The sequence below is a fragment of the Phaethon aethereus genome (genome assembly GCF_964289735.1).
Source record: "Phaethon aethereus genome assembly, chromosome: 20".
NCBI lineage: Eukaryota > Metazoa > Chordata > Aves > Phaethontiformes > Phaethontidae > Phaethon > Phaethon aethereus.
In genome coordinates, this window is record NC_138596.1 from 6983813 (window position 1) to 6996377 (window position 12565).

The 12565-nt window shown below is 41.8% G+C and overlaps 1 protein-coding gene across 1 annotated transcript in view; it reads left to right on the forward strand.

The window, feature by feature from the left end:
* The window catches only part of GPR107 (G protein-coupled receptor 107), a gene marked incomplete at both ends in the record, with an annotated part of 28892 nt that extends 17081 nt beyond the window's left edge, over positions 1-11811 (forward strand). Inside the window, 4 exons of the mRNA XM_082009139.1 lie at positions 676-719; positions 10010-10059; positions 10793-10876; positions 11683-11811. Of these exons, the coding sequence (XP_081865265.1) occupies positions 676-719; positions 10010-10059; positions 10793-10876; positions 11683-11811 (307 nt within the window). The remainder of the gene's footprint in view (positions 1-675; positions 720-10009; positions 10060-10792; positions 10877-11682) is intronic.
* Positions 11812-12565: the final 754 nt, after the last annotated feature.

Genomic DNA, 12565 nt, shown 5'->3' on the forward strand with positions numbered 1-12565 from the left:
CCCATAAAGGAACTGTATCTGAAGAACAAATGCTTTTGGGTGAGCTGTCCTGTAACTGTTTACAGTGTGCAACCAATGTTTCTGCATTGTCATGGTACCAACATAAACTGGCAGTGAAACCAAGGACATAAAATCCTGCCCCTTTTTCATCTGGATAGTGTCACTGCAGCTGGTGGGATGACTCATGTGAGCAAGGTGACTAAGACTTGGCCCTTGAATTTACATTCCTGCAGGGGAGCTTCTGTTACGTAAGTTGCCTATGTAGACATGTAAGCTGTAATCAACTATTTAAATGAAAAGAACTTAAAAGAGCAGTAAGATGCCAGATTCTTGGCAGTACTCTGAATAGTAGCTCAGCTTAATTGTACAAGTGGAAAACATTATGCTGGAAAATGCCCCAGTTTCTCACTCTGCTCTCTCCTTCCCACAAAGCTTTCTGTAGACTGAAGTAGGTTTTAGCAATCGGCTTGCTTAATCGCAAGGAGATACAGATACTTGAACTAACTGCCTGAGATGGGGGTGAAATATATGCAGTGCCAAGCACCTAAGCACAGTTAATTACGAGCATACCCCAGCCATAAAGAGCTAACAAAACTTGTCAGTGTTCTAGAGGTCTGCAGTGAAAAGGAAGTGTAAAACTTAGAGCTAATCTGCTCTTTTATTTTTACTTTTCAGGTCAATAAGACATTTACAGGAGGCTTCAGCAACAGATGGGAAAGGCAAGTAATCTGTAATTTTTCTGGTTTATGCTACATGCCATAAGATCATGCCAGAATTTCAAACACATCATGCTGATTTGAAATATGTAAACTAAAACTACAAATCTACGTTATGTTAGTGTCACATTGCTGCATTTCCTCACTGGGCTTGTGGGAATAACCTCTGTAAAATGACCTTTTTCATGTATTGCTTTGACTATCAGAACTCGTGTGGAACTCATTCTCTGGTACTTGCACAGCTCTCGGGGCTCGAGCTAGACATGGCATCTAGAGGAAATCATCTTGACAGATTTGCTGCTGTTTCTCAGACTCATGTGTTCAGAAGCAGAACTAGAAAGGAATTCCAGAATTACTGACTATTAGTCAAAATAGACTCCCTTATTTCAATTTCTGCAGAAATCTGTACCTGGCAGAATAGAGGGAAACAAACCTCATTATGAAACAAAACCATAAATTGGCATGCGATGTAACACAGTTCTTGACTTGCCCATGTTTGTACAGCAGCTTAAAGGACTGCTTATGTGAAGTCGAGTTACGTTTATTGTAGCAGCGAAAATGAGATGATGGATAGAAAGCCATCCCAAATATGGCTTCTGTAGTGTGTACTTTTCCTGCCTTATCTGCTGACTTCTGAACTAGTTCCTCAGTTGGCTGCAGATGCAAGCCACAGAGCATAGCACTGGCTTCCTTGGAAACAGGCAGCCATTTCAATAGTCTGTCATTTGATGGCACGCTGTTCTTGAAAGCGTTATTTGTAGAAGGTCCTTTGGCAACATCCTTTAAACCTACTCTTATATTTTAACTTTTGTCTCTGCTTTCTGGAGATAGCCTCCTAGGTCTGGATACTTCTTCCAGCCATTTCCTTGGCTTCCACCAAGACACTTGCATTTCAGAGCAGATTGCCTCTGTAGTCTAGTAGGTGAAGTAGAAGGCTGTGTATTGAACTCAACTCTGTGCAGACCACACATTAGGTCTTTTCTTGCCATCTGTTAAATGAAAACAATACTGAAGATGGAGCTCAGCATTTCTTTGGGATTTCAAGGTTTAAAAAAAAAACAAACCTAAAGGGGGGAAAATACTATTTTCCAACAGAAACTAATGTAAAAAAGGTTAGTGTTGATAATGTAACATGGTGTTATTGGTAGCTTTCTCATCAGTGTGTTCACATGGATTCAGTGGCATTCACTGAATTTGTTTTACCTTGTCCACTGAGCATATGTTTTGGAGTATTTATGTTCTCACTGTTAAGTTTCTGCTTAAATTTCGACACTCCTTGAAGCAGTCTCTTTCTTCTGAACTGCGGACTTCACGTATGTAAGGCCTGGTTCTTAGCTGAAGCCACCGCATGTGACTGTAAATACAGGTCAGCTTTCCTGTAACTAAGGCAGAACTTCTGGGTTGCAGTGGAGTCTCTGACTATTCCAACGATGAGCACTCAATATCTAGTGCACCGAACTGAGACACAAAGCCTCTAGATCTGTGTGGCCTCAGGTGATCACCCCATGCCTACCTTGCACTTGATGGTTCTTACCACAAGATGGTGCTATGGAGTTTGCTTAACTTCAAAACATACTGACTGAAGGAGGAAACTAAGGTAGCTAACATCAAGGATAGAGGATAAAGACTTAAGAGTTAAGGATATCCTTAAAGAGTTAAGGATAAAGACTGTACCTGTCCACTGTTCATCGTAATGGGTAGAATCCAGATCTGAGTAAAACCAAGCAGCTCTGAAGGATGCATTGTAGTGTATAATGGAGGTAAAAGAAAAAAACAGAATCACAGAATCATTAAGGTTGGAAAAGACCTTTAAGATCATCAAGTCCAACCATCAACCCAATACCACCATGCCCACTAAACCATGTCCTGAAGTGCCACGTCTATGCGTTTTTTGAATACTTCCCATGATGGTGACTCCACCACCTCCCTGGGCAGCCTGTTCCAATGTTTGACCACTTTCTCAGTAAAGAAATTTCTCCTAAAATCCAGTCTAAACCTTCCCTGGTGCAACTTGAGGCCATTTCCCCTCATTCTATTGCTGGTTACTTGGGAGAAGAGACCAACCCCCACCTCACCACAACCCCCTTTCAGGTAGTTGTAGAGAGCAATATTGTCTCCCCTCAGCCTCCTCTTCTCCATACTAAACAATCTGAGAAGAACTGGTCATGTCTTTATAGCTAGTCAGTGCTATCCCCAGTAGCCCCTGTGGACTGTTCTTAGTCCTCTGTTTTGTGGTGTTTTCTGTGGGTAACGATGCTCTTTTATCATGCATGTTGCTTGTGGATCACCTACTGCTGTTACCATGCTTTTACCTACTGATGTTACCATCTGGTTGTGCAGATCCTGCAAGTTCAATAAGAAATGTGTTGAGAGAGACTTAGCAGCTGCATTATGCTACACTAATAATAAAAGAAGCTAAGGAAAAAAGAAAAATCAGGGGAAGTATAGGCACCAGATTGTGGCCAGGACAGCCACAGTGCTGGGACTCACTTGTGAACCACACTGTGGTTAGAGTATTTAGAGGCTGTTGATGGGAGCCCATAGGGAGCAAGTGAATGGCAATGCGATGCCAGAAGCAGAATGTTACCTAATGATGTCATGCTGCTCGTGTGCCTGGCTGAGAAAACAAAAAGTGATTTGATTGCACTGTAATAAGGTAGAATCATTTGTTAGGCTTATCAATGAATAGTCTTGACTAGAACCACATAGTCTTAACTCTGTAGGCTTCCCTTGGAGGCCCCGTTCTGTAGAGGTGCTGCTCTGTGTCTTAGCTTCTCATGAGAAGTAGGACCAGCACTAACTCTAAAATCACCAGCACATTTTTTTTTGTCTCACAGATGAAGACAGTTTTCTCCTGAAGTGGTAAAAACTATTGGATCCTCTGATGTGCAGTTTAACTGCTACACTGCCTGTCCTGTGGTTAGAGCTGACTGAATATTGTGCAGGGAGTTCTAGTTGGACTGCCTATTGCTTGCTAGGATTTATTGTCTAATATTACCTCAAAGGCTGCTTTCTCTGTTCTTTCACACAGACTTCATTAACGTATAGGGTGTCTTGGGGAATTATATACTATAAATTCAATAGCTGTTTTTCCTGGTGTTGAGTCTTCTGGTGACCTTCTCGCTGGTGAGAAGGTCCTAAGGAAAATTATTTTTGCTTCTTTGCATCTGTTAGAACTAACAGCTCCAGGACTTCATAGCTCAGTATCCTGGCGGTGTTTCCTGACTGTCTGTCTGTCTTGTCCTCTATCAGCTACTTCACAACCTGTTTATTAGATAGCATTCCCTTGGGTCAAGTGCAGTCATGACTGCAGTGTGACTAGACTAGAAATTAAGCAGAAAGCTGTTCAGACTACCAGTCTTTTAGTCTTACAGCTGTGCTTGCCATAGGCCTTTGTATTAGCAGTGTACAATTATTAAAAAAGCTTATTACAAGTAGCAGTGATTTGGAATCACTAGCTAAGGGTCATTAAAACTTGATTTTTTTAAAATAACATTTTCTAAAGTGGGAAAGCTAGAGGAATGTGTCTGAAGCCATCGTTATCCAGAGTGACCTTACGTGCACAGATATTGTGAATTGCTAGTGAAGAGTAGGCATGGCATGATTATACAGTGGAGTCTGAGCTGCCTGGTGGTTTGCTTTTTTTCCTTGAAGGTGATCTTTAAAGCAGAATATCTGACCTACACAGGCTTCTTATCTTGCACAGCAGTGGGCGTAAACATCCCATTTTTAGAAGCTTTTTTCTTCACCTTTTAAAATCGCCTCCTTCAGACTTAAGCAAGTGCCTAGCTGCAGCTCTTTGCTCTGTCTATGTATCTTTCAGATGGGAGCATGCTCTCTGTCCATTTCTAGATCTGTGTTATGAATGTGTCGTGGTTTAGCCCCAGCCGGCAACTAAGCACCACGCAGCCGCTCGCTCACTCTCCCTCCCACAGCGGGACGGGGGAGAGAATTAGGAAAAACCTCGTGGGTTGAGATAAACACGGTTTAATAGGACAGAAAGAAAGAAGGGAACAATAATGATAATACCAACAAAGGAATGTATAAGAACAAGTGATGCCCAATACAGAAATTGCTCACCACCCCGTGATCGACAGCCCGTCCCCGAGCAGCGATTTCCGCTCCCCCGGCCAACTCCAGTTTATGTACTGGGCATGACGTCGTATGGTAGGGAATATCTCTTTGGCCAGTCTGGGTCAGCTGTCCCGGCTGTGTCCCCTCCCAGCTCCCCGTGCACCCCCAGCCTGCTCGCTGGCAGGCCAGCACAAGAAGCTGGACTGTCCTTGACGGCTCAGCAACAACCCAAAACATCAGCACATTATCAACAGTTCCTCATCCCAAATCCAAAACACAGTCTCACACTAGCTTCTGTGAGGAAAACCAGCTCTATCCTGGCTGAAACCAGGACAGAATGTCTTGCAGATTTAAGGAAATTAGCCTTGCAAACTGAGCTGGAATTGTTTGGGCTGGAAAGCTGCTCGACTACCACTATGCTGTTTACAGGCATGAGAAAAGGAAGCCAGGGTGTATGTTGTAGCAAACTTGCTTATTTTTGTTTGAAACTCTTAAGTTCTTGGTCACTGGACCTCTTGAGTCTTATAACCCGTTCTTGTGTATCATGTCATCTGTTGTTTGAGGGAGGAATGGAGGGATGGAAACACCACTGCATTTTTTTGTTCTGCTTGTGCCTTTGTGTATGTGATGAGAGATATGAAACTCGGTGCAGTCTGATCACGAATGGTTAGCTATTTTCCTGAAGCACTGCAGCATGTCATAGTTGGCAGCAGAATTGGGTGAAAGACATTGCAGTGTATAGCTCCCAGGCAACATTCCCTGTGTGCTGTGCAGTGGGCAAATGATGATTAATGCTTTCATGCTTGCCCCCATGTCAGGAAAAAACATTTGCTGTATTCAGTGTCTTCCTGCTGCTTTACCATGAAAATGCTGTGAACAAAGAGCTTGGTCCTGTATGGTGCAGAACACCCTCTGCTTAGCTGAGCTCAGCAGATGCTGGAGGCGGTGGCTCTGTGGAGACCCATGCTAGAACACCTCCACCGCTCTCCAGCGAGGAGGATGGGGGTAGCACAGGTGTAAACATGCTCCAGGCAGTACCATCTCAAACCTTGAGATAAAGCTTAGTGATTTAAGTGTCAAGACCTCAATGGATAGTACTGAAGAGTTGGGAAAAGTTTAGAAATCCAAGTTGAGAAATGAAATGGGTCTATTATGTTCCAGTGTACCACTTCCAGGCTCCCTAGGTAGCTATGCAGGGTTGATGTAGAGATTGCGTGTCGGAGATGCAATGCTTATCCTGAACTTTGGACTTTCTTCTGACCCTGGCAGGGAACTTTTGTGCCAAATGGCTAATGTTTTTTGGAATATTCAAGGTTAACTGGTCTGTGACACCTTTTCATGCATGACACCAAGAGTTGCTGTATTATTTTGCTTGACCTCTTCTTTCTAGTGTAGGAATGCTTTTAAGCAGAGCGCTGTAGAAATTGTAGGGCCATACTTCTCAGTTACTCCTGGAATTCCTTTTTGATGTCTAGATCTACATGTGTGCCTTCATGCTTGGGGAGAATAGAAAACTTACATTTACTATTTGGTAATGGCGCAGATTGCATCTCAAATGCACCAGAGTTAATATAGCACATAAAGCATTGGTAGAATATTCCTAACTGTACTGTAGCATGTTCACTCAAGATGCATTATGGTTTGCCCTTGCGTACCATATTGTCTGGACTTGAGCTCCCTATGCCCCCAGCTGCAGTCCTCTTATTGTTATTACATATGTATTCTGCAAAGGTCAGATTTATTCATCAAAACGCTATTGTCTGATGGTGTAGTGGATGGTCTGGCTTTTTTTTTTTTACCATCTTATAGGCTGTTTCAGCATTTGAAATTAGCACGGGGCAATCTGAAAAAGAGGCTGATTATCAAAATGCTGTGGTATGCTATGTTTTGATTGATGCAGATCAGGCTGTTGCAGGCACAAGCTGTTAAAGTAAATGATGATGGAGAGGGGAAGCTGAGGGAAGCAAGGCATAGATCTCATAAACCTTTCTTTGAGGATAGCTTTTATCTTTTTAATTACTGTATGAAAGAGATTGAACACAAATATGAATGAATTTGTAAAACCTTTGGTAGAAAGTCTCTACTTTTTCCTTCCCCTTCTCTACTGTTCCTTGAAGAATGGTTATCATACTCAGAACATAAATTTACCCAACCTTTACTGCATGCTGTGATTGCTGCTGTGTTATCACAGCTTTACAGGTTGGGGCTGCAAGTGATTCAAGTTGTAAGTGACAGCTGCTGGCCTAGCCTCTCTCCTTGCAAGGGCTGCTGCCAGTGTCTAGACTGCCAGGCTAAGGTGAATCGAAGTCTTAGTGTCCAGCATAGTGCAGCTCCAGTGTTACTGCCTGGAGCACATTCGACCTGTGCAGCAATTCACAAGCTGCTGATGCCAAGCAATGATGATTTTAGACTTTCTCCAGAACAGTGTGTGCTGTAACTTTGAGCTGTTTAAAAAAACTGGCAGGATTTTGTAGACATGCATTAATACTGGCTTTAGTATCTGATAGAGAAGTATTCCTGAAGTTGAGGCAGCTAGAGGAGAGCACCTTGTTGTGATAAAATAAGCAAGCCAGCTTCCAGACATGGCTCTTCAGTCTTTCTACTTTGTGGTGGTTGTCTTTTTTCCTCCCCTCACTCTTGTTCTCCATGCTGAGCCATGCTATATATCTGGATGTACCAACCTGTGACTGTTTGGTATTGATTATCATGATGACTAGGTGAGATCTTGAGCTGTGCTCCCTCAGCAGGGAGAGGTGGCATTACGACAAGTTGTCTGCCAGGTCTTTTGGCTTCACTATCCTTTCCTCCTTTGCACAGCATGAATCCAACAGAAATGACTCCCCAGCTCACTCAGTTGACTGTAAAGCATTGATGGACTGGCAGTTTGAATCACAGCTGTTGAGTTGGTGTTCCTTTAACTACAAAGCCTGGTAATTCTCATGGCCTGTCATTGCACCAGTTGGTGGCAGTTCTTTAAGATGAATGCATTGAGTTCAAAATAGATCCTTCTGTATACAAACCGGTGTGTGGTAAATCACAAGATCTTTGTGGTCGCACTTAATGTAGCTCTCCTTTAAATAGGACAATATTGCTTCCCTGCTTCACGATTTAATGAGCTTGTCATGCATATGTACATGATTTAATCATTCTCCAACTGTATTATGAAAAGCTTTTAACATTAGCTTAGTAGAGCTCTGGTAGAGCACTAGACCCATGAAAATCCGTAAGTTTTTGCTATTTAAGCTTTTGTGAGGCACGGAAATGAGGGAGAAGTAGCTGAACCAATGCCTTAGGCTGATTTAGGTACCAAGGATTTAGTTGGATTCTTGTTCTAGCAGTTCCAAGTTTTGCCATCTGTTGCCCAGTGAAGTCCTCTGTGCTTCACCGTTGCTACTCTGCAGATGCAAGTCTAGAGCTTGGACATTGCTTTCTGAAGTCCAGAACTGTATATTGCAAAGTAGATGCTGTTCTATATTCAGTGCTTCATTCAGTCCAGAAGGGAGCATCCTCCCAAAACTGAGAGCTCATCTTCCTCTGATGTACTGTGCTATAGACTTCCCCCATGAGCACCATCTTGCACAAAGCCAACCCAGTCTGACTGGTGTTCAAGTGAGTGTTGCACAGTACAGGCTTTAGCTGCATGGAAATGAACTTGATGTTCCTTCACAGGTAAGTCTTGCTTTTTTCCTCTTGAGCTCTGGCTCTTCTTTCTCTTACTGACATGCCCTATGCTCTGTCAAAAGTTAAACATACCATTTGGAAACGCGTAGAAGCCACTAGCCAGCACTAAATCAAAACTACTCTTAGCTTAGTTTTATCTACATGTTGGTCAGTTTATGACTTGTGTTAGTCAGGTGCTGTTACAGTATGTCTGCTGGGGGAGGGTTTGTATCTGTCTCAAGGTGTCCACTGCTTTCAGTGGTTCTTCTGGAACACTAAAGGTAGGTCTTGGAAAGTGTCTCTTGATCTCTGGATTATACAAAGTAGGTTTATAACAGAACATTGTCTGTCTTCACTGTCGCTGATGTAGTGGGAACCTATAATGGTTTGAGTGGTGCGTTTGACATCACCTTTCCATAAGAAAAGCTTCATTGTTTTTGTCACAGGAAGTGAAGCACTTTTTTGGTAGCTATTAGCCCTCCTCTTCCTGATGTGTAATACTATATTTTGCACTGTTATGAACCTGTGACCTTATGTGCAATTACATGCAGCCTTTTGTAAATCTGCTTTTTGCAGTGGGTGATTTCTGTGAGGGAGTGCAGGTAAGCTTAGGTACAATGTGTTGCACTTCCATGTCTGATAAAAATTATGAGGGCTTGGGGGGAATACCAGTATATATGTGGCAGTACTTTCTAACTGGCAACTTGTGTTCATTGGCTCTAAATTGCATCTCTGTAAGCTGTCAACATATCTTAGACTCTTTGCCTCTCCTGTTGTCACAAAAGCACCAGGAGTCTGTATTCGTAATCCTGCTGTGCCTCTAAAACCTGGCGCTCAAACCAGAGTTGACAGCTGTTCCGTCTGTTGTTGACCTCTGCTTGTTCACATGAATATTGGCTCTGTTCCTCAAGAGCTGATGTAATCTGTCCAATAAGCGCAGGTTAGCCTGGGGCTTGAGCTTACATGGTTTGTGACTGAAACACACGCAATTGCTATGAGAACTATTTAGTATGACTTCCCATTTCACTTGTAAGGTATGACTGAGCCATGAGTGATAGAGGATACTACTTAGATGTAAGAATACTTTTGCTGCTGTTCAAGATGCAGTGATTCCTAGAGCCATGATTACCTCAAAGTTGCTCGGGTCAGGTGAAGGCACAAAGCAGGTCAGGAAGTATTCTAGAAAAATACGAATTTTCTAGGAGGCATTGTCAAGTGGTGCATGGCCCTTCTGGCAGGATTGAGGTGATAGTATGTAGTTGGCTATATACAGATAAGCATTAGAGGAAGGCTCTATATTGTGGAGTGCATGCGTATACAATCTAGTGTAAAAGGCATCTTAACAAGTTGCCTTTTAAAGAGGGAATTCATTCCAGCCTAGGAATTTTCCAGTACGTAGGCAATCCTCAGAGCACCCAATGGACTGTGGGACAAACCTTCTAGTCTGGAATTACCTGAATCCTAGTTTTGACCACTTGCCTACCTTGTAGACAACCATCAAAAGAAACTCTGTCTCATTTTAATTAATTTTCTGACTGACTTTTGTGTTCTCTTGATAGCTGCCATTAACCTAGCAAAGCTGAAGCTTTTCAGACATTACTATGTTATGGTAAGTAAAACACCTGTACACATGCATACAGATCCCTTAAAAGCTGTTCAAGCCTTTTGATGGATTAGTTGTTGGAAGCTACTATAGCTGGTGGATGTGGTGGAGATGTGCCTAGTTCGGTGGCAGTGCTGTGCTTTGGCATCTTGGTCAACTGGGTTACAATCCTACTTTTCCTAGTGGTTGCATCCTTCTGTCTGTCTTTAGATTGGTTCCAGCTATTTGTAACGCTTACTAATTTCCTCTGGAGACAGCTTGAGCTGCCAGTTGAATTGATGGGCTTGAATAACGTACTGTAAACTTGCGAAAAATTAAACTTGGGACCAAATGGTGCCTTGAGATACATGTGTGCAGTTTCTGATTAAGTCAGTGGGAGCTGTGAGCATACCTCCCAAGAGAGCATAGGCTTCCTAATGATTTCCGACAGCCTCATTTCAGACTCTTTTAAGTGGTAAGAGTAATAAATTACAATCATGATTCTCCAAGTTCTACAAAATCCTAATACTTAAAGCATTCTCCTGCTGTAACTTAAATATGTTAGTAATAGCTTGAGTCACTTGGATGTTCAACAAGCAGTAGAGTTCTCAGCCTATATCTTGCATGTTTATCAAGAAGCATAATAAGGCTGATCTGACATGAGTTGTCTGGGAATTGCTTGAGCTATTTCTCCACAAAAAGAGGTTCTATAAAGATGATGCTATTGTCTTCATTCATGCTTTCTCCTTTTCCTTCCCAGATTGTGTGTTACATTTACTTCACACGGATCATTGCAATTCTCATAAAGATTGCTGTTCCATTCCAGTGGAAATGGCTCTACCAGGTATTTGCCAGCAAAGGAAAATACATCCATGCCTTTATTTTATGTTTTTTCTTAATATTATTTAAATATGACTGCACCAAAGAAAAAAAAAATCCATAAATTGTTCCTCATGTTGTAGTAGAACATCTTAAAGCACAGTGCTGCACCCTGTCGCCTCCTGATTTTTATCGCTGAAGTGCCTAAGGTGGCAGGAATATATTTTTAGTTTTATGTTTGTCCAGCAAGGCTGCTGGATTATACATGAGATGTCTGAAAGTAATTGCATTATTGATTTTAGTATTTCAATTTAAAAATGTCTGAAGGAAATTAATCAAGAACATACAAAGGAGAATTAAACTAGTCAGGTTTGCCCTGTGTAATTGAGGCCCCAGGGAGCCAGTGAAATAGGCTTTCGTTCTTCCATCTACAGGCTTTATTTGCCTAGTGACTTTCAAATACTTGGTAATCCAAGTAACTGTGCCGGGACTCTTTGGAATATATTAACTGTTGAAAATACCAAACAACTTGGAGATTATTTTTTTCCCCCCTTCATTTAAAAGCCAAGTCTTGCTTTAGTTATTTAAAAGCACTGGAGTGATGGCTAGAACTGTAACTGTATTTAAAGTGACAGGGAAAGCTGAAAGAACAAAAGGTTTGACAGTCTTTAGCCTGGGATTAATAACAACAGGACAGGAATGACTTTTTTATTTCTGCTATGGCACAGGCTTCTTGGCCATTAAATCTTGAACCTTTTGAATGAGGACAAATGTTTCATGACCTTAAAGGATTAACAGGACTGAACTTGAATCTTGTGTTTTTACTTGCAGCTGCTGGATGAGATGGCCACACTTGTCTTCTTTGTCCTCACTGGGTACAAGTTCCGTCCAGCATCAGACAACCCGTATCTACAGCTTTCTCAAGACGATGAGGATGACTTGGAGATGGAAGCTGTGTAAGAATTGCTCCCCCTCCTTTTTTTACCATTTTCACTTGATTTGAGAAAACTAATGTTTAAAAACAGTTTACTTTAATCTCTGTAAATTCTTCTTTCAAAAAAAATAAGATCTGCCCACACATTTAAAGATGAAGTGTCTATTTGGTGTGTCTTAAACTACCAAAGAGATTTGTGCTATGCATAGGATCCTCTGAGCTGGATATTGCAGTAGTGTGGAATATCGCAGGGCAAAAGGATGCCTGTGAAAATATCAAGTAGAAATTGTGTTTAATCTGTGTTTCTGAACACCAATGAGCCTTACAGATTGTCATTAATGCTTCATATTTAAAAAAAAACCCACAACCAAACCAAGGACAAAAATGAATTACCAATCTACAGAATATAAATGAACATGGTGTAAGGTTACTTTTACCTTGAAGTTCAGCCTGTAGCTTTGCAGAAATTTATCTTAAGTAACACTGAGCTGAGGAGATGAATTTTTACCAATACTCTTCCCTGTTCTATTCCTTGCTGTTAAACCATGAGGCACCACAAATGCAGTAGGACCTGAGATAGTTTGGAGAAATTAAAGCGGGGCTCAGTCTATGTCCCTGTCACTTTCTTTGCAGTGGTTTTCAGATGACTTAGAAAATGAGTGGCATTTCTGAATCTATTATAGAAACTGCCCTAAGAAATTCAGCATGCCAGAAGAGTTGAATACAGCTATAATTGCCACAGACTCTGCCTTAATAGGAGCCGAGCTAACCTAATCTCTT